Source organism: Rissa tridactyla, chromosome 1 (assembly GCF_028500815.1).
Source record: "Rissa tridactyla isolate bRisTri1 chromosome 1, bRisTri1.patW.cur.20221130, whole genome shotgun sequence".
NCBI classification, from domain to species: domain Eukaryota; kingdom Metazoa; phylum Chordata; class Aves; order Charadriiformes; family Laridae; genus Rissa; species Rissa tridactyla.
In genome coordinates this window covers 219,020,354-219,048,219 of record NC_071466.1, presented here as the reverse complement: position 1 = coordinate 219,048,219, position 27,866 = coordinate 219,020,354, and the positions used below count along the sequence as shown (strand labels likewise).

General features: G+C 51.8%; 1 protein-coding gene across 4 annotated transcripts in view; it reads left to right on the top strand.

The window, feature by feature from the left end:
• Positions 1 to 27,866, top strand: part of SHANK3 (SH3 and multiple ankyrin repeat domains 3) — a 383,847-nt gene that overhangs the window by 251,513 nt on the left and 104,468 nt on the right. For all 4 annotated transcript variants that reach the window (XM_054200170.1, XM_054200186.1, XM_054200177.1 and 1 more), the window contains one exon: positions 4,644 to 4,719. In XM_054200170.1, the coding sequence (XP_054056145.1) occupies positions 4,644 to 4,719 (76 nt within the window). The remainder of the gene's footprint in view (positions 1 to 4,643; positions 4,720 to 27,866) is intronic.

The following is a 27,866-nucleotide window of genomic DNA, read 5'->3' as shown; positions in this document are numbered from 1 at the left end:
TGAGAGAAGAGAGGATGGGGACAATCCGGGTGCTGGAGGATGCGTGGGAATGGCACCCGAGCTTCTTGGCAGTCTGCTCTGGCCCAGCGAGGCTCTCCGTCCGGCTGGTTTGGGAGCTGCTTCTCTCCCAGAACCTTTTCTCCGGCACGTCCCGACTGCTCTTGGCCAGCCGTGGGATGTTAATATTCCTGTATTTTTATTTAATGTATTGGGCAGTCTTACCTAGAAAGAACGGCCTTTTAATGACTTGACAGAAGCGCTTTACAGGCAGCATACAGAGCAGCGTGAGGAGAGCCCCTCCGTGTGCTCCTCCTGCTGCCCCGGCCGAGGTTCTGTATTCCCTGTTCCTGTTCCCCAGCTCGTGCTGTCCCTGGGGGTGTCTGCGCTGCTGCTGAGCCCCTGCCACCCCCTGGGCACGGCCTGTCCCCCCCGGCTGCCCTGCCATCCTCTTGCTCCCTCCTCTCTAAATATAGAGCCTCCCCCTCCACACCTATCTCCCAGCGACTCGCTCCTCTCCATCCATCAGCCTTGGTCCCTGGTGCCTCCGTGACGGCTCCATTAGAGGCGCTCGGCAGCGGCTATATTTAGGAGTCAGGAAGGGAACGAGCCTTTGGGCTGCGGACAGCCCATAAATCCAGCTCCCGTCACCACATCGCCCTTCTTTTATCGGGAGTGGGGTCGACAGAGGTGTTTGCAGCGAGGGACGGGCGCCCGTGCAGCGCGGAGGGAGGCGGGGGGAGAAGGGGCTGGAGCCGGGCAGCGGCAGGAGGGGCTGCCTGTCCCGACGGGGCTGTGCCGCAGCAGCACCGTCCTCCCTCGCAGGGGCCTGAGGGGGCTGTGAATGCCTTACTGAAGAGCGTCTTCGCCCACCACGGGCGGGTGGCTGCGCTCGCCATCACCGCCAGGACCTGCCATGGCTGTGCCGCACCAGCGCCTCTGCGGAGCCCTCGCTCCTTCCCTCTCCCACCGCCACCCCCACGTGTTTCATAGGATTCCCTTGGTTGGAAGGGACCTTTCAGATCATCGAGTCCAACCGTCAACCTAACTCTGACAAAAACCATCACTAAACCATATCGCTAAGCAAATTTTTTCGTCCTGGGCAGCAGGAGGAGCACACGGAGGGCTGCAGGCCCTCCTCACGCTGCTCCGTACTCTGCTTGTAAAGCGCTTTTGTCGAGTTTTTAAAAGGCTGTTCTTTCTAGGTAAGACTGCCCAATACCTTAGACAAAAATACAGGAATATTAACATCCCACGGCTGGCCAAAAGCAGTCGGGACGTGCCAGAGAAAAGGTTCTGGGAGAGAAGCAGCTCCCAAATATTTTTTTTGTGTACATCCATGTCAAGTTGGTGAGAGTTGTGGGTGCCAACTTGTTCACGGGCACAACAAGACTTGTCCTTTAGGTATGTTTTCGGCCCGTGCTGTGTTTCCTCATCCCTCAGCGGGGAGGGCTGCGGGATCCCCATGGCGTGCTGGCAGTACGGGGGCGGGTGGCTGCTCCTCATCTGGATGCTCCGGCAGCACCAGGAAGGGGCCGATGTGGGGTGCAGGTGCTTCCCAACAGCACGTCGGGGTCTCCTTTTCCTTATGGCCGCAGTGTGCTCTGGGTGTGCTGGGGGGGCAGAGTCCGGTGTTGCCCCCGACCTGGAGCTGAGAACCCTCTGCCTCCAGGGAGGAGCGTGAGCAAGGTGAGAAGCTGCTTCCGATGATCCAGACGAAAGGGATATCTCCTTTAACTCTGCCACGTGTTGCTGTGCTGATCATAGAATCACTGAACGGTTTTGGTTGGAAGGGACCTTAAAGGCCACCCAGTGCCACCCCCTGCCCTGGGCAGGGACACCTCCCACCAGCCCACGTTGCTCCAAGCCCCGTCCAACCTGCCCTTGAACCCCTCCAGGGATGGGGAAGGCTCAGTCCTTAACATCTCCATTTTTTGGTGTAGCGTCTCTTTTTGCCAGTAAGATTAATTCCTTGGTTCTTTGAGACAGTTTTTCCCATGACCGCAAGGACGGGGCTTGGTGGACGACCACCTCATCGGAAGATTCACGGGGCGCCCTCAGCCCCCCTTGCACCATCAGGCTCCAAGAAATCTCCCTCCAGATTAGGTAAACGCGTCAGGCGAGGCTGGAAGAGCGCGTTGGGTCACCGGGGGCTGCTCCCTGCATGGGGACGTCCCCCGAATGCTCTGAAGCGGTGGCACCGCAAGGGTCAGGCTGCTGCTGGCCCAGCACGGTGTCCTGGCCCGCGCCGGCGCTGTGGGGCAGCTGGGGGCTGCTGAGCGCCCGTGGCTGTGGGGGGGTTTGCCAGAGCACCCGCGTTAATCTCTGTGATGCTGCATGTCCCACACCGCTCACCGCTTTGATCACGGGCCCCTCGGGGAAAAAATATTTTGAGCACGCACCCTCTCTACGCACGTATTTTCTTATGTGTGTGTGTGTGTATATATATATATATATACATACACCACCCCTGCGTATATACACATATGTACACATAGACATGCCTATACCTGTGTGTGTGTATCTACACCTGTAGATATATATGTACACACACCTATACCTGTAGTACTCTGCTCATGTGCTACGTGCACTGTGAAGCACAGGCAAAAATGGAAACTGAAAAATAGTGGGATAAAGATGGAATAAACCCCATTTTAAAAATGTTTTTAAATGTTACCAATGGTACAAAAAAATGTTTTCTTCCCACACCCCAGTGGATTGTCTTGCGGCCCCCCTTTGGAGATCGCCGCTGTAGGAGCGAGAGCCAGAACCACAAACGTAGGGAGCTTCTCTGGGGGCACCAAGTGCCAGCGCGCCGGGGCTGGTCTTCAGCTCTTCTGAGAAAGAAAGAAAAAGCTAAATAACCACACAAGAGGAGTGGAAAAACAAGAATCAGGGCTAGAAACCCCCCCCCAAGGCTGTATAAAGAAGTACTGTATTTGGTGATTTTGTTTCTAAACTTCGGTAAAGTTTGTGACCGGAGAGGCTACGGCTCTGGGAGCAGTACCCGGTTTGGAGGACAGCGGTGTCCGTCGGGGAGGTGTGAGAGGTGGGGCAGCGTGACAGCGGGGTGACACGGCTGCTGCTGCCGCCTCGAGGACTGTGGTCTGTCCCCAGGGTGGGGGGAGCATTTCCCGCTGCCAGCAGCGAAGGTTTCATGTCATCGTGAGACCGGGATGAAGGATGACAGGCTGGAAGGTCCATCCTGGCCTGAGCTTAAAAGAGTCTGTTGGATCGACTGCTGTAGGAACAGCAAAAGCTGCCCCTCGGCTTTTGCAGCCCCTTCCCACTGGCCGTTGCCATTCTGAATTCCAGCAGGGGTTAAAAGAGATGTTTATTTTGTGTCATTACTGCTTTGGGTGCAAACAGTTTGTGTCCCTACTGAAGAACAAAAGGTGAGTCTCATCCATGCTTTGCTCTTTATTTCCTCGCTCATTCATCCCCGTTCTTCATTCCGACTGCCCTGGGAGCGTCTTAAAGACCCGCTGAGTTTCAGTCAGACTGACAGCTACAGCCCGTGGTGCGGAAGCGCCGAGGGCTTCCCAGGGAAGTGGTGACAAAGCAGAGGAGTGGAGTTACCTGGTGGTTTGGGGTCCCATCACCCGACTGTAGCCGTGGATGAGTTGGTTGAGTGTAACGTACTCAGCCACGTTGGTGCGAGGAGCTGGTTGCTTTCTGCAGGATGAGCGTGTGACAGCAGTCCTGGGTCACATGTAGATTTGGGCTTGGTAGTGTGATGCAGATTCCTCCTGTGTTAGGAGAATGGGAATTCTGTGTTAGGTAGCTGGGAATGTCTGGCTTAGATTCTTTTCCATCTCCCTGTCACGTCTCCTCTGAAGCCCTTAGCTGCAGACCCTATTTCGGATGTCTGCAGCGGCACCTCTGTCCACGTAGCCACGAGTCGGGCTGCCTTCCGACAGCATCCGGCACCTGGAGGCTGCGGCGTCTCTTTTGTTTCAGCTTCACGGATCAGGCTGGCAGGTTCTCTGGCTTTTTCACACTTCCGAGGCAGGCAGGCCAAGTCCGGAGTTGTAACACTCTAAAGGGGAGGTTGGTCCAACAAGTATGGCCTGAAACGCCCTCTGCCACGAGTGCGACCACAGCGCTGGGGGCTGGCGCCGGTGGCTGATGGAGGAGTGGGAACAGGAGTCTCTCTGGGTTCCTGTGCACCGGGAGAGCTCAGTGACCACCAGGGGAGAAGGAAGGCTAACAGGACCGTTGCCATCTGTTCCGTGGGAGCTGCATCCCTCTGTGCCGAGACGTGCAACGTTGATGTGGCCAAACAGAACAAGGGAAGGAATGTGGCTGCTGCCGCGGGACATGGCGTGTGTGTTCGCCTTAGCAGCAGTGATTCTCTGCTTCGGTTCTGCTTTGGAGTCTTGGTGGAATTTGACGCCTTGATGTGGTTTAGAAGTTTTGGTGAAGTGATTTTATCTCGAGAGAAGCTGTTGGTGTGCATATGGGACTGTACACGAGCACGCATGGGACCAACCACATTGACACATGTCTGCACCCGGATTATTATTTATTGATAAATGCTGGCGTGGAAGGGGGTTCACTCTGTCTGTGCACGCGTTGGGGGAGCAGAGACCATGGAGAAGTGTTCCTTTAACTCTCAGCTTTGTGATCTGTCTTTTTTCTTGTAGAAACCAGAGAAGACAGAACAAAGCGTCTCTTCCGACATTATACTGTGGGCTCTTACGACAATTTCACCTCTCACAGGTAAGCATCAGCGTCTTTCCTTTGTGATTACCAGGAGGTTCATTTCCGTGGAAATATCTCTTTTCCCTGACAGAGCAGTAAACGTTGTTTTCATTTCACGGGAAGGAAACTTTTCTGGTTGTTTTGGTCAATTCAGTTATAGTCTGAATCATAAGTCCTAGGTAAGGCTTAGGCGAATGAAACGCTGAAGCTGCGGGGCGGTCTGGCTCGTGTCTCGGTTGAGGAGCAAACCTTCTGCAGGATTTTTGGTGTGCTCCGGGAACTGAAGGACACGCGTCGGCTGCAGGTGCAGGTATAGCTTTGCTCTGGAGGGGGAGGAGGAGGATGCCTTTGTGCAGGGGATGGCATGAAGGTGGCTGCCGCTCCAGCCTGCCGGCGGTGCCTGCACCGCGGGGTGTTCGCAGGGCTCCGATGGTACGCGGCGACTGGGTGCACTCGTACTGTGGAGACCGGCCTTTGGGAAGATGGTCAGACTCGACAGGGAAGGAATCGTGAAAGCAGGGGGGATGTTGCTGGTTTGCGGTTGGTCTTGAGCATGTGTGGCTGGTGGACGTGTTGTAGGAGGGTGGGCTTCAGGGACGGGTCCACTGGTTGGATTTGGGAATGCACTTTTGGTGCTGGGTTTCTGTGTTTGAGGGGTAAATGTTCCACTCTGTGGAACGTGATCTCTGCTTGAGTCAGACTTTAGTACTTTTAAAAACTATAGGTCTTGAAAGGAATTGGATGGGCATTATTGCTTATGACGTGACAGGAGCAAATTGTGAGAATCCATTATACAAAAACTAAGTTATCCTGAAGCCTTGGAGCGTACCAACAAGGCAGTGAATGTGTTCTGGTTTACTGAGCTGCTTATCCCAAATCCGTCTCCGTGGGTCTGACCACTGACCACTTTTTACTCAAAGTAATGTGTGTGACTTGTTTTGATTTTCAAAAATCCTGTGACGCGCTTCTTCAGGGCTGTTTAGATTCTTGACTGACCATGGGCGAAAGAGAAAGTGCTGCTATGACTCAAAAAACAGTAAAGAAGAAAAGCAGAGGGGAAAAACAATCTGCTTCCACCATGGCCAAATGCTACAGGGAACCCCCTGAAGGTCTGTGCCAGGGTCACTGGTTGCTCTTGGTTTTAAAGGGCAGGAAATAAGTCAAAATTTGCAGATGAGTCAAAATTACGTTCCTTAAGCGAAACAGGAGTAGGTGGATGGGATTGCATCAACCTGGGTTGATAAACAGTGTGATAGTAAAGTAATTTTTTTTTTGGCACATGCAAGGTAACACACACAAACACTGTGAGGTGCTCTTGCCCGTTAAAGGTTTTTCAGCTCCTCGTAATTGCTTAGGAATAAAGATCTGACATCACTCGGAAAACATCTTCTTTAGCACTGAGGCATTCGAAAAACCAGGCAAAAGAGTAGGTCAGAAAATGCAGCTACAGCGGTTGTGAAGGAGGGTCGCTGGTGACACTGGGCGCTGGGCGGTCAAACAGCAGCTGGACACCATCACAGAAAAACGAGAAGTAATGCATTTGGGGAAAAAGCAGTGGTAGTATTTCATATTCAGAGAACGTCTTGGACTGACTGCTGCTCAGGAACAAGGTTTGGGGCTTCCCGTGAGTCCAGTCCAAACCTAAAAAAAAAAAAAAAAAAACCAAAAAAAAAAAATCGAATTTTTGGAATTGTTACAAAAGGAAAAAAGAACAAAACAGAAAATGTAGTTATTAATACCTTTGCATAAATCTCTACTACAGCCACATCTTGAAACCTGCATGCAGTCTTGGTCTTTCAGACTTCAAAAGTAATTCTTGAAAAGTTGGCAGAGAAAACTAACAGGTGCTCAAAACTGTGAAACATCTTCCGTAAGAAACGAGATCAGATAGACTGAAACTCTCAAGCGTTGGAAAGTGATGATGAAGGAGAAGGGGTTTGCTGGAAGCCCATAAATGTGTGATACAGAAAAGGTGAACCAGAGGTAGCTGGTCTCTGCCTGTCTCTTCGCGTGCAAGAGCATGAGGTACCAGATCGTAGAATCAGAGAATCATTTAGGTTGGAAGAGACCTTGAAGATCATTGAGGCCAACAGTAAACCTAACGCTGCTGAGTCCACCACTAAACCATGTCCTGAAGTGCCACATCTGTGCATCTTGAAACAAGAATCACAGAATCATGGAATCACAGCATGGTAGGGGTTGGAAGGGCCCTCTGGAGATCAACCCGTCCCACCCCCTGCCAGAGCAGGGTCACCCAGAGCAGGTAGCACAGGGACGCCTCCAGGCGGGGTTGGAATGTCTCCAGAGACGGAGACTCCCCCACCTCTCTGGGCAGCCTGTGCCAGGGCTCTGCCACCCTCACAGCAAAGAAGTTCCTCCTCGTGTTGAGGTGGAACTTCCCATGCTCAAGTTTGTGCCCGTTACCCCTTGTCCTGTCCCCAGGCACCACTGAGAAGAGCCTGGCCCCATCCTCCTGACACCCCCCCTTTCAGTATTTATCAGCATTGATAAGGTCCCCCCTCAGCCGTCTTTTTTCCAGCCTGAAGAGACCCAAATCCCTCAGCCTTTCTTCATCAGAGAGGGGTTCCAGTCCCCTCAGCATCTTTGCTGTCCCCTCTCCATCAGTTCCCTGTCCTTCTGGAACCGGGGAGCCCAGAACTGGAGCCAGAGCTCCAGCCGTGGCCTCCCCAGGGCAGAGCAGAGGGGGAGGATGACCTCCCTCCGCCTGCTGGCCACGCTCTTCTTGATGCACCCCAGGATGCCGTTGGCCTTCTTGGCCACCAGGGCCCATTGCTGGCTCATGGTCATCCTGTTGTCCCCCAGGACTCCCAGGTCTCTTTCCACAGAGCTGCTCTTCAGCAGGTCACCCCCAACCTGTCCTGGTGCGGGGGTTATTCCTCCCCAGGTGCAGCACCCTACACTTGCCCTTGTTGAATTTCATGAGGTTCCTCTCGCCACAACTCTCCAGCCTGTCCAGGTCTCTCTGGATGGCGGCACAGCCTTCTGCTGCATCAGCCACCCCCACCCCAGCTTTGTGTCATCCACAGACTTGCTGAGGGTGCACTCTGTCCCCTCGCCCAGGTCATTGATGAATATATTTAACAGGACTGGGCCCAGTACTGACCCCTGGGGAACACCACTCGTCACTGACCTCCAACTAGACTCCGTGCCCCTAATCATGACACTCCGAGCTCTGTCTTTCAACCAGTTTTCTATCCACCCCACTGTCCCTTCTTCTAACCCACATGAGCATTGAAAACAAGAAAATGAACAAGAACATGGAAAGTGAACAAAAGGAGGAGGTTCTCCATCTGACATACAGCTGACCTCTGCGACTCCGTGCTAAGTGACACACAGAGTGCTAAAAACTGACAGGGGTTCAGAAGGCAGCGGGACAAATCTGAGGAAGAAAAATAATTTGAAGATGAAAAGACCAGCTCCAACTCAGGGACTCACTTATCCAGCAGCGGAGGTCAGGAGCGCATGGTGGGCAGACATCGCTCTGTTCTCGCTCTGCCCCAGGTAGGGGAGGATCAGGTTAGGGAACGTTTAAACAAACAGGACATACACGACTCCATGGGCCTGATGAGATGCACAGGTGAGTGCTGAGGGAGCTGGCTGATGGCGTTGCCAGGCCACTCTGCGTCATCTTTGAAAGGTCACGGTGGTCAGGAGGTTCCTGGTGACTGGAAGAAAGCAAATGCCGCTCCTGTCTTCGAGAAGGACAAGGAGGAGAGTGTGGGGAACTCCAGGTTGGTGAGTCTCGTCTTGATCGCTGGGAAGGTGATGGAGGAACTAAGCCTGGAAACCATTTCCAAACACATGAAGGGCAAGGTGGTGACTGGGAGTAGCCAGCGTGGATTTGTGGAGGGGAAATCCTGCTGAACCAAGCCGAGAGCCTTCTGCAGTGAGGCGACGAGCTTGGATGAAGGGAGAGCAGTGGGTGTTGTTTGTCTCAGCTTCGGTAAGGCTTTTGACACTGTCTCATGTAAGGCCCTCACAGATGAGCTGACAAAGTAAGGTTACATACGTGGAGAGCGAGGTGGGTTGAACACTGTCCAAATGACTGGGCCCAGAGGGTTGTGATCAGTGGCACAAGGGCCGGTTGCAGGCTGTTCATTAGTGGAGTACCCAGGAGACACTACCGGCTCAGTGCAGTTCAACATCTTCATTTGTGACCTGGACCTCTTCTGCACCCAGTGGTCTGTGTCTTCTTGCAGATCATAGTCTGGTTGGTCTTGGCGTTCCCGGGCAGCCAGTGCATTGAAAGTGCTGATAAACTGGGCTGCTCCGCCAACGTGTGGCTGGGATCTGCTGGATCACAGCAACGGTGCTGACACCGGAGGTGAAAACCCGGGGTTTTGACAGATTTTGATGGGTTGAATTGGAACAGATTGGAGGGTTTTAGCTGCATCCCATAGTATGGTGCATAGTCATGCAACATAAAAGCATGAGGGCGGCCACTGTGGAGCACGCTACAGGTCCTTCAGGCCAGTATCCGGTGTTGCACAGTGGCCAATGGCAGGTGCTTCGTGCCGTTACGAGAACAGAATAAGCAACCCAAAATATTATTCCTGCCTGCAGCAATTTTCTGTTCGGAGGCTTCCTGAGCCAGAGGCAATGTCTTTGTGTTTAATAGCCTTTAATGATCGTTATTCCGTTAGTTTGCCCAATGACATGCAATGCGAGCGCTTTTACTCTCTCCTGAAATGAGAAGGAGCCAGGGTTGGCTTTGGTGGAGACGGTGAGACAGTGGTGGTGGTGGTGCTGGGCAGGGGGGTGCTGCGTCTTCTGCTCCTGCTGTGTCAAAACACTCACAGTGTGAAGACAGGAAATGAAAAAGAAGTTTCTTAAAGCATATATATGTGCTCATTGTTCACTCATGGGTTGCTCTGAGCACAAAAGCGGGAGAGCCTCACCGCTGAGTCAGGGAAAACCCGTGTGAGGTAGAACAAGTGGCTGCCTCTGTCACCGTCCTCGAGACCCCGCGCTGGCGCCTGCGCGGCACCCACCGCCCCGTCTGCAGGGGTGGGTGATGTGCTGGAGCCATCGGCCGCCCAACCAGCAGAAGACATCCCATGGCAGAGGGAGCGGGTGGCTGCAGAAGCACCGTTTCAGCGGAAGCTTCTCTGCTCTGTTTCTGGAGGTCACAGCGCGGCTGTTGCTGGAGCAGGGCGACGGCGTGGGCGGCCGGGCTGGCAGCGTGGGGCTGAGCACAGGGGAGCGGAGCCGTCAGGGGCGCGAGGGTGCGTGTTGTCGGCGTTACGGGGTGGAAGCGGAGTTTGGAGTCGATAGCGGGCAGCTTGTGGACGTAGGGTGGTGGTCAGGAGTGTGGCATGAGGATTCACGTGGTGGTTTTAGGATCGCCTTAATAAATAGGACAAAAAAAATTGGATTTCTTCCCCATTTTTTAAATATTAAACATTTGGGCCAATAGATTCCTTGAGAGCAGAAATTAAGAACTAAGTAGGGTGCGGTAAGATGACTGCAGCAGATCAATTAACACGATTTGCAGGAGAGTGCTTATTCCATCATCTCTGACTTCACTGGAGGTCTCAAACGTGGGAGAAGATTAACATAATGACAGTGTTTGAGGAACAACTTGAAAGTACTTGAGAAAATTACACACAAGTGACTTCAGATTTCAGGAAAAGCCTTTGAAATAGTTGCAGGATTGAATGGATGCCCTGTGCGGTAGAGCAGGGAACACGGCTGAACCGGAGACTGGGACAGGGTATGTAATTTGGTCTTTTTTGGCTTAATAAGGTGAAAAGAAAGCTATGAATATATGGAGGGGTGTACTTGAGAACAGGAGTAGATGCCGGGCTGTATGCTGAATAAAAGTATTTTCTTTGGTGGACTCAGCCCCTGGGGAGCAGTGTTTCCGAGCACGTTGCCGGTAAGAGACAGTTGGGGTGAGCTCTGCTTGGGCGGAGGGTGAGAGGCCGTTGGGGACGGGCTCCCCCCGTCTCGTCCACCTCACTGGGAAGCACGACCGCAGGTAAAGACAGAAGAGAGCACGAGGCTGCTCCGGAGTCGAGGTGTGCTGGGGTGCACCCAGGGTCACCAGAGAGCGACGAGAGCCTTCCCCAGACGCCTGAGGATGAGGAGCGCGGGGTAGGGCTCAGCAAACCTAATCTGGTCTGAAATAGGAATAAGGGAAACGGGGAGAGAAGCCTGAGCTTGTTCTCGTCAGAAAGAGGCAGTCACAGGGGGAATTGACTTCTCTGATGAACTATGTTAAGGGAAGAGATTAAAGTGATTCAAAATGAACTCTATAAAATTAAGAGCCCCCATTCTCCATGGCACAGCTGGGAAGGAAAAGAATTGGGAGCCATAGACAATTTAGGATTTATTTTTTTTTATTATTCAATCGCAGGGATTAGCTGACCAGGGAGAGAGATTACAACCACGAGTATTCACGAGCCATCTGGATGGGCCTCCCCTTAGAAGAGAGGAAAAACACGAAGAGGTCTCTGAGCAGGGATTTCTGTGCCCTTAGTTGCTGTGACTGGCCAAATACGTCAATACACAGAATTACAGAATAATTTAGGTTGGAAGGGATGTCTGGAGCTTTCTGCCATAACCGGTTGCTCAGAGGAGGGCCAGCTAGATCAGTTTGCTTTGCATGTCTCCAAGGTTGGAGGTCCCACAGACCCCTTCGGCCCACGTACCAGTCTTGGTTTCCAGGGTGAAAAAGTTGTCTGTATATCTCAGTGTAATTTCTTGTGCTTCAGCTTGTGTCCGTTGCCTCCTGTCCCATCCCGGTGTGCCTCCAAGAGTCTCCTCCCTTCTGTACAGGCTCCCGTGAGGTAGTTGCAGGTGGCAGCGAGGCCTCCACAGTCTCTCCTCCAAGCTGAGGAAGCCCCGGGCTCCCCTTGTGCACTGTAACCCCCGCTCAGGAGTGAGCGAATCGGTGATGTGACTGGTGAAATCACCTGGAGACCATCGGGACGGCACCAGTCACTTGCTATTTCTCCTTTCCCCTGACACGCGAGAGAGCGGTACCGTGTTTGCCCCAGTTCGGTGGCTGCCGTTTCCTTCTCTCCCTGGGTCCTGTTCTGGGGTCACCCCCCTTGGCAGTGTGGTCGCAGCTCCTACCCCCCGTCGATGCCGGCACCTTTGCCTGCGTTGGGCACTGGCATCGCCATCCCCTGAGCTGTACGGAGCCGTCCCGGTGTCGGGGATGTACCAGCAAAGAGCTCCAGGTTCACATTATTCCAGATGGGACCAAGTAAAAGGAGTTGCTCTGGATTTCCTCGGGCTGTTTCGTGGCTGCGTGTGGCTCCGAGACAACTTCCTTCAGTCTTTTCCATTCTGCAGCATTTATCGGCTGTTCTTGCCTCATCAGGCCCCGGTCGCTGATAGTTTCGGATTGGTGTTAAAGGGTGCTGAGCGGGTGGAACCCTCCCCGATTCCTGCTCCAGGAGGCGAGGAGCAGGCAGGGAGCTGGAGATTCCATCCACTTCTGCTGTCATTCTGCCTAGTTGTGACTAATCAGCAAGCCTGGCAAGAAGCCGTGTCATGGGCAGGGCTCAGCGAGGAGAGGTGATGGCCTTGCAGGGAGGGCATCGAAAATGCCCCGGCAAAAGGAGTTTCATGCTTAGAAACGGGGAATGGATTTTTGACAAATGTGCAACCTGAGCTGCTGGTCAGACGGCGGCAGCTGATCCAGACAGGTCCCCGCTTTTGGTGCGGTACAGGCAATGGGGTTTTGGAGCAGCAAGCCCATCTAGTTGGAAAAAGGTAATTTGCGCTGGGCTGGTGCAACCTGCATTTCTATAGCAACAAAAGTGTAGAGGGAGGAAATTAAATCTCTTCTGGAAAAGGCTTCTGTATAATCTCACTTGTCAAATTAACGTGCCTTCAAAATAGTCTTTTAAGATCTTTTGGTGAACAGTATCTTTTGGGACCACTTACCGCTTTCGCAGAGTTTCAGGAACACGAAACGGTAAAAGGTGAGCCCCCCCGAAGCCCGTGCCCCCCTCGGCAGTCCCTGTGCTGGGGCCCTGTGCCAGACGGCTCAGCCTTTTCTGAAATGCAGAGTTTCAGAACTGGTGGGTAATGCAAGGCTTTGGGACCTGCTTCACACGAGAAGTCGGAGCAGGTGGTGGTGTGAGCGGACGGAAGCAGGGCTCAGCCACCAGCGTGGGCTGCTGAGAGGTGCCGGGGCTCCAGCCTTCAGAGCAGCTCGTCATGGCTAAAGGAGCACTGGAAAAGGGAGCTGTTTGCTAAACCCTGTTCATTCTCCTCTTTAAAATTATTCACGCCGACTGGTTAGCAGTTTGAAAGCAGGTCCTGGGAAACCGCACGAACAATCTGTCCAACAATTATTTGCCAGGTGCAGAAAAGTTCGTGGGGGTTTCCCTTGAGTTTTTCCTTTCTTTTTGCAGCAAAGTGCCCGACATCATTGCCATGAGTGTCGCTGTGGGTGAAACGCTGGAGCAAAGGGACGATGGTGGGGTGGTGGGAGGGACGGCGTGCAGCGGGCTCGGCGTTTGTCAGGAGACTGGGCCAAAGGAGTCTCATCTTCCACGGTGTATTTGCAATCAGTTTCCATCAGGCAATAGACAGAATACAACCAGGGCTTGAAAGAAGTGACAACTGGTAGAGCTGTTGGTCACTAAACAGCTCCTCTGCCTGAGACCAACGTCCTTGTGGCTCCTGCTGCCTCCTGGGTTGACCGTCTTTGAAGCACAGACCTACTTGGCAATGGACTCCCCTCAGGCGCTGTATTCAAGAGGTTGTGGAGTCATGTGGGTTGTTCTCGGCGAGCATCAGCAGGGCAGCAGCTGATGACACATATAGGATGTTAGGAAATAGGAAAGAAATAGAAAGTCTACTAAAAATAGTGTTCTACTTCTATGTAAATCCACGGTTTGACAGTCTCTGACTTGCAGTTGTAGTTTACCCATCTGAATAAGAAGAATTAGAGAAGGTTCAGCGGCAACCAACAAAGATGACCCAAAGCACGGAGTGCTTTTCACTGGAGAAGAGATTAAATAGGCTGGAACTCTTCAGCTCGGGGAAGAGGTGCCTGAGGAAGATTTGACAGAGTTTTATGAAATCATGAGTAGGCAAGGAGAAGGTGAATATGGAACAATAGTGATTTCTTGGTACAAAGGAATGAGGTGGCACTCTGTGGAATTAGCAAGCAGCAGGATTAAAATAAAACAAAGTACTTTGTCACACTGCAGGTGATTAAATTGTAGAATTTATTCCTGCTGCATGTTGTGGAGGCCAAAAATATAAATGGATTTGAACTGGGAGTACAAAATTACTGAAGAGTAAATTTGTGACCAAGAAGCGCCGTGAGCTGCTCAGGGGCTCGAGATGAGGATGCGGCTACTGGCTTTAGCAGCGGGGAAGGCGTCACACGGGTGGATCACTGCTCTTTTCTATCACTGGTCTCTTCTATGCTCCTTCCTTTGCTCCTCGCTACTGGCCCTTACTCACGAAGGGATGCTGGCATCAGCGAGCCCCTGGTCTTCTGCAGCAGCCCGTCTTTGTATTCCGGTTTACGAAGGGACATCAGGCGGAAGGAATCAGCTCCCCTCTGTACTTCTTATTCTTTCGTGCTGGCTGGAAGAATAAAACAAGTTAGACTGTGTTGAAGCCTTTTCGTTTCTTCTCAGACACCTGTAGAGACGAAGATGACTTGGTGGTTTGAATGTTTTGCAACCATTAAACTTACTTGTTTTTCCTCTGTGGTGCTGTTCTCTGGTTGCTCTTTGAAAACTTCATTTTCCTACCAAGCATTTGGTGTCTCCGAGCAAGGCACGGACATCTTCTCTGATGCTGAACTTTGTGTAATGGTTTTCTCCCGCCTACTGGATGGGGGAGAGGAGAGGCTTTTGTCTCCTGTTGTTAACGGAGAAATTCGTCTTGTGCAGCTTCAGGCAGTTCAGCACCCGTCTACCTGACCTTATCGTCAAGGTCCTCTTCACAGTATGGAGTAGCAAAAGGGGAGTTGCAGGGTGCAGTTAATTTCCGTCTAAAACAATCGTTTAAGTCAGATGAATCATGACTTTGTTGTGCATCCTTCGCTCCTCAGGTCATGGGGGAGCCACGGGAGTGCTAGCTCACATGGGGACGTGCACACCATCACCGTCAAAATTTAGGCAAGACGTATCATACTCTAGGTGTTGGCAGGAAAAAGCTCTTCGTTTAACTACCCAGTTAAACCCCGTGGTTTGATGCAGAAAAGTGGAGTCTTCCACAGTAAAATTTCCTTGAGTTCAGATACGTTCCCTGACATGACGTGACTCAGCCCCTGCACTCGGTGCCTTTCCCCTCTTGCACCAAGACTTGCTGCTGCTCCGGTCCCTTCCCCCGAGCTGTGCCCCGGCGAATGTCTCGGCACCGGCACCGGCGTGGGAGAGCCGGAGGAGCAGAAGAGGAACGCGCCGCCCCTCTTCACTCCAGCTCCCCGGACTGTTTAAGCACCGGGGCAGGCATCATCCTGCCCCGTTCTGGAGAAGAATACTTGCTTGATGAGGGACAGCAGACATTGCAGAGGCCCTCAGTGAGTCACTGCAAGTACTGCGGAGTTGTAGGCAGGATGAGAATTCAGAGTCATGTTGACGGGTAGAAACTATTGTTTGAAAACGCTTAGATGCAGTTCAGTGAGGAGAAATGCAAATTACCGCAGTTGCAGAAAAGTGATCAGCTGCGCAAATGCAGGAAGAGAAGAATGGAGAAAGGGTTCAGAAGTTATTTCTGAAGTTTATTTCGGAAATATGTTCCTAAACTGAACATAGGTTGACAATACCAAAATGTTGTAAAAAATGGGATGTTCAAAGAGAAGTCCAGCAAACAGGCTCCTCAGCTGAGCACTGGAACAGCGTGAGTCGAGGTGCTGGGCTGCGTGAGTGCACGGTAACAGCCTTCAGATGCAGAATTTAAACTGCAGAGGTGGGAATAAACTCTGCACTGGCTTTTTTGAATGGGACAAGAGGTAATCAGCAGCAATCACCACAGACAAAATTTTAGCTGGGCAGTAGGAGATGATTTCTAATTATAAGGGTAGCATTGCATTGGAAAAGATTGTCCAGGTAGTTATTTAAAGGTCTCTCACTGGAAAATAAAGAGCATCTCGGACAAGCCTGTGTTCGGAATGTTTTGGTATAATTGGTTCTGCACTGGGGCAAGCCTCCTTCAGATCACTTGTGGGCTGGGGTTTCTGTGGGTTTTATCATCATTCCTGTGCTCAGCATCGACAGTCCTTCCTCCCGTGTTCCGCTCCCGATGGATGGGGCTCCGGGCTGCGAGTGTCGCTGCAGCCTCGGCAGCTCTTCTGGGAGCATCGTGAGGAGAGGGGAACAAACGTAGCTCTTCAGCGTGACCAATTGTAAGTTATTTGTACTTATTTCCAGAAAGCAATTAAAAGCAGGTATTACAGGAGATTGTCATAGTTCTCTGAGCCATATCATTGTCTGCAGAAGCTAGAATTATGAACAATACTGTAGATTCTTACAAGATCTTCTTAGTGAGTTTTGGTGGATTTTTCTTTTGATTAGTCTCTGCTGGTTCTTGTTCTTCCAGGCAGAAGATAATCAAATCATTATAAATACATGAAATTAAAAAAAATGGTGTCAGATGTTCTTTCCTCCAGCACTCCTTCAACTCAGGGTAGTTCAATTAAAAAGGTAAGAATTACCAAAACTGTTTTCTGTTTTGATAAAATGAGAGTGAGAAGGGGCAATTACATTTAATTTGACTTCCTGCGTATAATAGATTAAATTTTACCTAGATGTCGTATTTCATTACAAAGACTTTTGGTAGGCTAAAACATTAGCATGTTCACAAGACTAAACTGTTCTTTGCCTGGAGAGCCCTTCCACACCAGGGAATTTCACAGAGTTTCCCAGCAGAGGACTGGTGTCGTGGGATGCAAAGGAAGGGAAAACTCCTGGATTTTTTACCAGTCTAATTTGGGACATTATTTGTTCCCCTCGTCAAATACGGTAATGGTTTGACTCGGAGCACGCGAGCATCCTTGCACGCCCTCAGCGGACCGGCTCGCCCCGTCTGTTGTCGTTTGTCCTGCTCTGAGGGGTTTTGGTGTTTCACCTCTCCCTGCAGCAGCGTCACAGAGGAGGGAGCGGGAGGGAGGAGGGGGGTGAGCGTTGCAGCTTCACTACCAGAAGCAGTCCCAGCTTCCGAACAGCCTCGTCCATTCCCACACGTCACGTGGAGAAGGAGGAGTCCACCACTTTCTTGACGCGGTGTTCAGTGGATAGTTGCCCTCTCGAGTGGGAATTCCGCCTTCTTTCAAGGCTCTTGAGCCACATCTTGAAATCTGATCTTTTTTCTCAGCGCTGTTTGAAAATTCTAAAATATTGAAAGTATTTTTCTTTCTGTATGTACCTATGTATAGTGATCTAGATGCCTCTTGACCTTCTCTTTGACAGGAATAAATCAAGCTGAATTTCACAGTGTAAGACTTCCTTTCCTACTCCAGGGAGTCTCTTTTCATTGCCTTGTGGTCTCAAATGTTTTCGCGTCATTCTTGAAGACACCAGCTCTTCTGTTCTGGTAACGTCACGTGTACAGTGGGAAGAGCGTTTTGTTTCCACTGTATCATTTTTGCAAGCCCAGAGATTGCCCGTCTGCACTTGATTGCAGTGAGAGCTGAAGATGTGGCAGTATATCCTTTTTGAATGGCTGCTTTCCAAGAATGTCTCGTCTCTTGAAAAGAGAGCCTGTATTTTTGATACTTTGCATTTACCTGTGAGAAGAAGTATTAAAAACTCTTTTTTGTCCTGAGCATTTAGTGACGCAGTCGGGATGGCTCTGACAATCACTTCTTCTCTGCTGTGGCTCCGTTCTTTGTATCCTCTTCAAACACAAAGATCTCGACTTTCTAAATCGGGGGTTTACATTGTTAGTCACAAACTGGATGTGGCTTATTTGAAAAGTCCGTCCAGTCCCGAAAACTATCTGGGGTGTTTCCCGATACCCGTGTGGTCAGCCCTGGGACTGCTGCCGCACTCGTGGGACCCAGCCCTGACAGTGCGAAGGTCGGACAGGTCTGGTGTCAACACCAGCTGCGGTACGGGTTAGGACTGGTCCTGCGGGGCAACTGGAGACAGCTGCCCAGGTGGTGTCTGCATGATTTTGGATATGTTTTTTGGGCTGGTGAGCACGCTGTTAGTGTCGTAATATGTCCTGTGAGAAGGTTGCAGTGCACGGAGTTAATTCATGTGCAGTGGAACCAACCCTTAAGCCACAGTATGTGGTCTCCTGTGGTTGCCATCGTCAGCTATATTGGGATCTTGACAAGATGCTTGACAGGGTCGATCTCACGTTAACCACAGCGATGAGCTTTCCTGCTCAATATTCCAAATAAAGCAGCATTCTGGTAATTTACTTAGGACTGGAGTCAGGCTGATCGTTTATAGTTCTTGTGTCATTCCTGGCAGTCCTTCCAGGACTTTCCCAAGTTTCCAGAATTTCTTGAAAACTGACAGTTGTTACTGAGATCGTGCCTTAGCTGATTTCTCTCAAGGCATTCTGGCTTTGGATTTGGAAATGCTTTATTTTAGCAGACGCTGCCTCGTGATCTCCGTAGAGGTGACAACTTTTCTATTCCACCCACGTCGTTCTAGTAGCTGATGACAGTGCCCTTCTCACTTCCAAATTCAGCACCGAAGTACCTACTGGACATTTCTGTCTTTCCTGCGTTACAGTTCACATTTCCTCAGCCGCCTCAAAGCTGGTCTTTTGCTTGAGCCACGTCTAACTTGTAGGCAATCTCTTCTTGCGACGGCGATGCTGTAGGAGCTATGAAGGATAAGTGTTGAAACGGTAGTTGGTGCGTACTGCAGATTGTGAGTGCTCTTGAAGGAGTAAGGTGCTTCAAGAGAAATCATGCATCTTGACACTGAGCAAGTGAACAAAGTGTGTTTTGCCCCATGTAACCCGTGCAGATTCACCTCGCTAAGAGCTCTGTGAGACCAGATTATTTCAGCAGGACTCATTTCAACTTTCCAGCCAAAGCAGGGTCTGCAGCTCTCCGTTGAATCCCTTGTACTCAGTTAAAATAAGAGGTTTCTGCTACGGGTTGGTTGGCTCTTTTGTTTTAAACTGTCTTGGGCAAATGTTTGCCAAGATCTTCTTTCTGCTGGTGGTGTCCTGAAGATCAAGTGCAGGACGTGCTCTTGGATTGCGGTGGCATTTTCCCTCGGATTGCGTGCCTGGAGTTCAGCTGCCTGTAACTCTTCCAGAGAAGTAGCTCGTGACTTGTGCTAAGATTACAGGGAAGAGTAATTCAAACCCTTGTGATGCATCTGCTAGAAACACGCTTTGTAAGAACAAGGACTAAAAACGTGATGCAAATCATCTAGTCAGAACAGAAATGCTGTGATTGCTGTTTTACTGCTCGCTTACCCGTGCGAGCTCGGTCTGATCACGACACGGGGGCCGTGGGGGGCTGGGGAGATGCCCCTGGTGCCTGCGGGTCACGACAGACGGGCTGGGGTCTGCTGGCAGGGGCTGAGTGCTGTCACATTGGCAATAACACAAACACTCTTAACAGCGAGGGGAATGCATTGTTAAGCAGCTGAAGAATGTGGTGGCCTCCCCGCCGTGGGGCACTCGTGCACCCGGGCAGGACCGACACGGCGAAGATCTGCAGCCTTTTCTTTACGGGAGGCTGCCCTCGGTGAAGACCCTCTGATGAGCAGCCGCCTCGGGGCTGGGGGTTGGGACCCACTGCTGAACAGGGCCGTTGCAGCGAGTGCCCGGTGCCAGTCCCGGGACCTCGTACCACCATTGACCGCGGGTGCCGGAGGCCAGCGCCGCTGTGCCAGGACACGTCAGGGTCAAGCTCCACGGCCAGGAGCAGACCGCCTTGGTGCTGCCTCCTCCCGTGCCTTGGGTGGCTGTTTCAGTGTGCGTTGGCTGGGCCGGGGGTGTCTCTGGTTGTCTGGCGCCTGCTGGGCTGGCTGCATCCTCGGGGCTGGACAGACCTGAACGGGGGCGGCCAGGGGGCCGTGGAGGAGCTGTGCTCCGCAGGAGGCTGCTGTGGTGGGCTGTGCTCAGCAGACCTGGGTTCCTGCCCCGGTGCCTGAGCTCCACCATCACATCCCAAGCGCCGGGGGTGCCGGGAGAGGAGCAGGTCCCAGTCACCCCCAACCCCTTCCCTGCCACGTCCATCCCTCCCTGCAGAGCCCAGGTGAGATCCGGGTGAGACAAGCCCTGGCTGGGGAGGGGGCAGGCCAGGGGACTTGGGTTTGGCGCCTGGCGAGCAGAACTGCTCCGGAGGGGCTGGAGCTGGGCACTGCCATGTCCTGGCTCCCATATGTGCCCCAACCTCGTTGCTTCTGGACCACCCCGCTGGTCAGGGGCACCCTGGCCAGATGGAGAGCTCCTGGCAAAAGCCATGACCCACTCAGAGTGTGAGTACCCCTGGAATTCAGTAGTAATGGGTCTTTGTTTTTTGATTTGAATTTAATCCAGTTAGTACAATAATCAATATGCTGACATCAGTTATGGGGATTTGAAAGTAGCTTCTTGGCCCATCTTCTGTTGGAAACACTGAGGAAGAGAAGATTCATTCCAGAGGAATGATTATAGCTGGTTCTGGCACTTCACATAAAGGCCAAGGAGGGTTTTGGTAGGGTGAGGGAAAATTCAATCACCAAATGGGAAACTGGATGTTTCAGTCAGAGATGTCATTTAATAATGGGTCCTGCTGGTCTTCTGGAAGAGCTGTTTTCATCCTCATGAAATTAAATATCTCGCTTTCTCCAGTGGGTTTCATAGATCTTGTGGAAGAGAAGGTTGAACTGCAGACCTTGGAGGCAGCTGACTTGGGGAATCAGAGAATCATTTAGGTTGGAAAAGACCTTTAAGATCATTGAGTCCAACCATTAACCCAGCACTGCCGAGCCCACCACTGACCCATGTCCCTCAGCACCATGTCTGCCCGGCTCTGAAATCCCTCCAGGGACGGCGACTCCACCACTGCCCTGGGCAGCCTGGTCCAAGGCTTGACAGCCCTTTCCATGAAGACATTTTTCCCAATATCCATCCTAAACCTCCCCTGGCACAACTTGAGGCCGTTTCCTCTTGTCCCACCGCCTGTTCCCTGGGAGAAGAGCCCGACCCCCCCCGGCTACCCCCTCCTTTCAGGGAGCTGCAGAGAGCGAGAAGGTCTCCCCTCAGCCTCCTCTTCTCCAGGCTGAACACCCCCAGCTCCCTCAGCCGCTCCTCACAAGACTCCTGCTCCAGACCCCTCACCAGCTCCGTTGCCCTTCTCTGGACACGCTCCAGCCCCTCGATGTCCCTCCTGGAGTGAGGGGCCCAAAACTGGATGCAGTATTCGAGGTGGGGCCTCACCCGGTGCTGCTGATTTCCCAACTGGGCGTGTGTTGAACTGCTGAAATGACCCCGATGGTGGACGAGGCTTGACGTTACAGACCAAGGCAGAAGCAGTATGTGTGTGGCAGTAACCTGCAGTGCTTGGGACTAAAGAAAAGTGTTTTGATTGCGTGTTAATCACATTAGCTCTGGGCACCGACCAGCTGCCTGTTTGAGGCACTTTTCAAGGCTGTGGTGAGCAGCAGCAGCACGAACAGCCGACCGCGCTTCCCTGGATGGGCAGGTCCCAGCACTTTGGGAAGAGGCACAGAAACACCGGTGAGTGCAAACTGTAGGTAGAGGTGATGGCAGAGAGCAGCAGAAGCCAGGGGGTGTTGTGTTGGCACAACGTAAGTGTGGTTTGAGCAAGAAATGGACAGGGACTGCACTTGTTGTACATTCCTGTGTATAGAAGGGGTAATGGCTTCAAACTGGAAGAGGGGAGATTGGGATGAGATATTGGGAAGAAATTGCCATGAGGGTGGTGAGCCCCTGCGCCAGGTTGCCCAGAGAAGCTGTGGCTGCCCCATCCCTGGAGGGGTTCAAGGCCAGGTTGGACGGGGCTTGGAGCAACCTGGGCTGGTGGGAGGTGTCCCTGCCCAGGGCAGGGGGTGCCACTGGGTGGCCTTTAAATGTCCCTTCAACCCAAACCCTTCTGTGATTCTGTGATAAATAATGAGTTAAGTTTGTCAGGAGCAGGCCTGAATGCTATTTATCCCCCAGTATAATTATCAGCTTTGTAACTGATCCTGCAGGGGAAGAAGCCTTTACGTTGCCCTGCAGGCCCTTCTGCCACGCTCGTGCAGGCATCTTTAATGGCATTAGGAAAGCATGCAGAAGGTAAGTCTGGCCCCCGGCTTTCTGGCCAGACAGGGTACCCCCAGCTGTGGTTCCGTGCCACGGGGCCCGAGCTGGACCCACGGAGCGCTCCCCTCCCACGAGCGCGGGGTCTCAGCATCCTGGGACGAGGAACGCTGGCGTCGCCCCGAGATCAGCGTGCAGAGCTCCCCATACGGAGCTGCATATATTTGCATGTATGAATAGTAACAGTCATGTGCACAGCGGGGATAACATACTAACGGATCACTACAGGTTTTATAATGATTTTGCCTGGGTGTAAATTACTACTCGAGCTGCAGGGGCAGAAGAGATTCAAACCGTAAATCTGTCCCTCTTCCTCCGAGCACCGACTGCAGCGCTGGCGTCGGAGCAGCCGCGGGTGCTGGTGCTGCTGCTGTGGATGTTTTGAGAGGGTGATTTTCTTGTGACGTTTGTTTTGTGAGGAACGCTAATTAACTTTGAGGTTGGTGATTACTTGGATCACTTATCTTCAAGAAAGAAAAAAAAAAAAGTATTCTGTTTGCTTTCCTTAAGTTTCTGCTACATTTATGTTCTTTTCTGTCTTTTCAGGAATAGTTGTTGTGATTGCTATACGTGTTCCCATGGTGCAAGTATTAACTATCAAAGTATTTCCATTCCTATTACTGTCCCAGGGTTTTTCATGATGTTGTCTTCATATACAAATACTTTTTTGTTTCCTCATCGTTTAAACTGAAGCGCACTAATAAATACATAGTATAAGAAGTCAAGGAGTCAAAAGCATTACGTCGCTAATAAATGTAGTCCTTTTTCTACTTCACCATCCCCTGGCGTTAAGAGAAGTCTCCGCTGTATTGCTCCTGCGCTACGACTTCGGGTGTTAGGAGTTTGAATGCGAGCGGGGTGAACCCTGGAGTCACCAAGGCCGGGTGGTGGCTGCTGTCTGCAGAGCTGCCGGCGCAGCCTGTAGCGTGGTGATCCGATCGGCCTTTCTTCAGAGAGCCACAGAAACGCAAGGTTTCAGATCCATTATGTTCCTCTGCTTCCTTGAGTAGCCACCATGCCCGAAAGCTATTGGGTTTTTCAGGAGATCATTACTTTGTGCCATAGAATCCTCGCCACGACATGACATGCCTGTGTCATGGTCATATTGGCCTTTTCATTTTTTGAAGGCTGCTTGTAAGCTCGATGCTGTGACAAACAGCCTGCTTAGCAGCACGGAGAGCTGGGCTGAGCACGTTATGTCTGCGCTGCATCGATTCCCCGTTCAGACCCTCCGTGGTGAACGAGGCTCTCTGAAAGAGGAGCGTGAGCTCTTCCGTGGTGGGACTCAGCTGGGGCTTTTGGCTGAGGGACGCTGGTGGAGCGCGGGGGGCTGGTGCCCCCGGGAGCGAGCCCTTGGCTGGGAAACGACCCCGCTCTCTTTCCAGGCGGGCTTTCTGCTGCGGCCACGTTCCTGTTCAGAGCCGGGTCTGGGATGGTCTTTCACAGCAGTACGTGTAGTTTCTGGGTGCTTTCTGATGGGTAGAAGAACACTCGAGGCTCCAGACAACCAGCGGGTATTCTTATCAATACAAAATTAAAAGGAATAAATACGTTTCTGGAACAGGATCCTGAAGAGAGGCTTGGGGGTTGTCTGCCGTCCGCTTCATGCGTACATGGCAGTAGGTAAGGGGGGCGGGGAAGAAAGGGGAGGTGATTGAGTATTAGCTAATATTCAGTAATGTGCGGAAAAGCGGCTCGTGCCAGCCGGTGACAGACTCCTGATGAGTCACGTCTGCATCGCTCCCTCTGTCGGTTTGAGAGGTTTCTTCCCACGTCGGGCTGGACGCGGAGCGAAGGAGCGCTCCTGTTGGACATCGGCAGCGTTAGGGCTGTGCAGACGGAGTGTGGCTGGTGCTGCCTCCAGCTGTGTCGGTGGGATAGATGTCTCTGTCTCTGATGTCAGCAGAAGTAGCTGATGAGCACAGGAGGCCACTTAGTGAATTAATTGTTTTTCACATGATGTCTTTGCTGGTTGGAAACCAGCTGTAAGCACTGGATGTGAAATTACCAGTGTGTAAAGCATAAAAAAGAGGGTTTGTTTCTGGGTGTTCCTGTTCTAAACAGAGACGACAAAACATATTGTGAGAGCCAGAGTGCATTAACTTAAAGTTATTCTTAATTACAGTAAAAAGTTTATGATGATTATTACAGAGGAAATGTGTCAGACCCAAGGGAAACAGCCTTTGCATTACAATGAGAATCGTGCGAATTATTGGATATCGCGAGTGCGATGCGGAAACGTGAGTGCGGGAGGAAAAGAGCGATGGAGGCTGCTGCATGGGGCTCACCCGGGAGGATATTCCGCCTGGCCCCTCTGTCCCGCAGCGCTGCAGCGTGCTGTCGCGACGTGGCCCCCTCCGGTGCTGTGAGAGAAGTTATTTTGATCCAATGAGTAAATCTGTGAAATGAGCTTTGCGTGATGCTGCCGCTGGAAAGGAGCTGGGCAGCCGAGCGAGGTCTGTGTGAGCTGTCGGCGGTGTCTCAGCCGCGGCGAAGGTTTGCTGCGGCTCTGCCTGCAGCGGCTCTGCCTGCAGCCGCGCGCGGTCACGCTGCTCGTAGAGGTACCAGCACGGGTCAGCGACCTTGCAGCTCCTACCTGCTTTGATTCATGAGAAAGCGGTTCAGCCAGACAACTGGAGGCATAAATCCAAAAAACATCATTCAGGTTTTTTCTCATTCTGAAGGTGTGGAGTCGTTTATCAGAGAGACAGGAGCTGTCAGTTAAGACCAGAAAGGATGTGGTGGTCCATAGCGACTGCACTGAGTCTGGAGCGGCTGCAGGCACAGCGTACACCCGATACGGACACGCCTGCATGCCAGGGGTGTTTCTCGTTGCACGCGTCATGGGAAGATCAGTGTGTGCATGTGTGCAGCCAGGGAAAGGAAAAGCCCTGCCTCGGAGCTAGCGGCTGCTGCTGGCGGTGGGAGCGCTGCCCAGGGACACCGGGGGTTAGAGCTGAGACACGGGCATGTGATACTCTGGCACATACAGGGCTGCCTCAGGGTGGGCACAGCCATTCACGGCATCACCAAGACGTTATAAAGGTCCCCTCTGACTCATCTCATGAACCAGCCGATGACAAGAGGCTGCTGGCACTAGGAGTCATCCCGGTGGATTGCCAGAACAGCAAGGGAGCAGCTGGAGCGTAAGATGCTGCATACGTGACATCTGTCCTCCTGGGGAAATCGAATAATGGCTATTGAGTTCTTAGAGAATTAGGACTAAATTGGTCAAATCTCAAGTTGCGGCAGTACACTTAGTAAAATAAAACAGTTTGTAAAACAGCAAAGATAAAGCCTCACTGAGTACCGCCTCCACTGGTGAAGGCTGTTGAAAGTCAGTTCCAACGCGTGACCCTCAACAAGTCACTGCCTCAGCCGATGAGGCTTTGGATGACGTCAGAAAGTATTGCAGCCATCGCAAGGAGCTGGGTTTAATGCAGACCGGTGTGACTTGAAGAAACAGTGCCCATACGTTGGGCTGCATAAACACGGGTACCATTCCGTAACTCAAAGGGAAAGACCAGAGGCTCTCTGCAGGGTGCAGCGGTTTCCAGTATCCGAGGTCCGAAGCACCACCTGAGGATGATCAGCTCATTAGACAAGCGTATGTCAGGAAAACCTGACACCTGCTGACCCTGGGTGAGTTACTGCCCTCCAGTACTGAGGATTTCATGAAAGCGAGCGTGACCAACTCTACTGATGGAGCCGGTCGGCATAACCCCTGGTTGAATTTCATGAGGTTCCTCTCCGCCCAACTCTCCAGCCTGTCCTGGTCTCACTAAATGGCAGCACAACCTTCTGGTGTGTCAGCCACCCCTCCCAGTTTTGTATCATCAGCAAACGTGCTGAGGGTGCGCTCTGTCCCCTCGTCCAGGTCATTGATGAGTATGTTGAACGAGACCGGACCCCAGTCCAAATCGCCTTCTTCAGGGAAGTCTTGTGCTGAGTTTCCTTGATTTAATTCTTACAGTGACAACGCAGCGATGATCAAAGTGGACAAAAGCTGGTGGCTGAGGACAGTGGAAGGCTGTGCTCTAACCATTCTTCAGCCACTGAGGCTCAGGCCTCCTATCAGGTATGATTAAATGCCTGGCTCTTTTTGAGCTTTATTCTGTTGTTTTGTGGGTGAGGTTTTTTTTCCGGTGTCACGGGTTAGGGACTGACCAGAGCTGTCGATGTGAATCCTGTCAAAAATCCCTGGTGCCGGAGCAGGAGGCAGGGCGGCCGGTCCGGTCGCCGGTGGTCCCTGAGGGGCCGAGGACAGCCAGCCTCCAGCGCCGTTTGTGGGGCTGATCCAGAACCTGCACGTTCCTGCGTTCATTGTCGAGGCCAGCAGAGAGCGCGGCGAGGGACGGCGGCTGCACGAGGAGTTCAGGTGTGTCTCCTGCTCCGGCGGTCGCTACCAGCAAGCTCTCAGAAGTGACTTAGGAGTGAGGGGCTTGTTCCTTAGAGCCACGCTTCTTTTCAGACACTTAAGTGGGTTTTGTAGAAGAGAAGACTTTGAGCAGCCTGACGTGTACATACTGCAGACGTGACTCTCCAGCCCAGGCGTGCGGTTTGTGAGCTGAGGAGGCCTTTTGCCAGGCTTCGTAAGAGGCTTGTACTGGCTTAGGCAAAGAGTCCACTTCTCCTTTCTCTGGCTGAGACCAGTCCCGGGTGTCCAGGGAAGGATGTGGGAATGGGGCATGTATGCGGCGATGCTTCCCCGGCACGTTCTGTCCATGTCCAACGGCTTGTGGGTTGGAGATTCTCCATCCGAAGTGTGTCCTGTGTGCAGTAATACGTAAGGGATTGCTCTGCCGGGAGCTTGTCCAGTTGCTCCTTGATTCTGTGTAAATTTTTAGCACTATATCCTGTGACAAAAAGAAACTTTTATCCCATGTCATGTGAAAAATACAGTTTATTTCAAACATTATCTTCTAGGTTCGTTAGATGTGGCCGGTCCTTGTGCTGGAGAGGGCAATAGGCAGGCCACCGTTAGCCCCCTCCATAGCACTCGGGGTCTGGTAGAACCGTTTCCCCCGGGCTGTGTTTTTTCCAGGTTAAGCGGCACTAAGCAGCACCATTCCTTCTGCAGAAAACCGCTCCACGCTTTGGACAGTCCACGTCATCTTTCTTTTTTTCCACTTTTGTTGTATTCTTTTCCAAAGTGGCGGATCGGAGTTACTGCGGGGGTTGAAGATGTCTGGGCACTCTGGCCATGCCGCTGCTGTCATGTTCCTCCATCTAGCTCACTTTTCTTTGCTGGCCGTTGTAAGGCATTAGGCCGACGCTCTTCACAAACCGTCTGCCGTATCCCCGAGTTCTTAATCCTGGTAGTAATGGTCAGCTCAGAGCCGGTGATTTTATGTATGAGGAGAGAATTATTTTTTACCATGTGCATCAGTTTTTCCCCCCTTAGATTTCATCTTATATTTTAAGATCTTTCTACGGTTCCTAACAGTTTTCCTCCTCTTTATTATCCTGAATAACTGAGAGTTATCAGCAAACTTTATTACCTCTCTTTCATTGCTCTCTCATGTATGATCTAGGGCTCTATGGAGCAGCGTAAGTCCTGGCACCGATCCCCGCGAGACCCCGCTGCTGACCTTTCTTCTGATGTGAAATCCAATCATTTACTTTTATTTTAAACCTTTTAACAAATTTAACATGTGAGAACCTTCCATTTTATCCCACGGCTTCTTAGCTTCCTGAAGAGATTTTAATGAGAGACCTTGTCAAATGCTTTGGGAAATCTAAGTAGGCTTTAGTTAGGTTTTTGTTGTCAGATAACTTGGGTCTCTGCTTTTTTTTCCCATCGGTCGTTTCCTCCGGCTGTGTCCCAGTTCACCCCTTGTTCTGTTCTGGTGTTGGCCCATCGCATCTCTGGAACAAAAGCTGGTTGTTGTTCTGGGGATATTGAATTCCAGCGACTCCAGCCTGTCAAGGTCCCT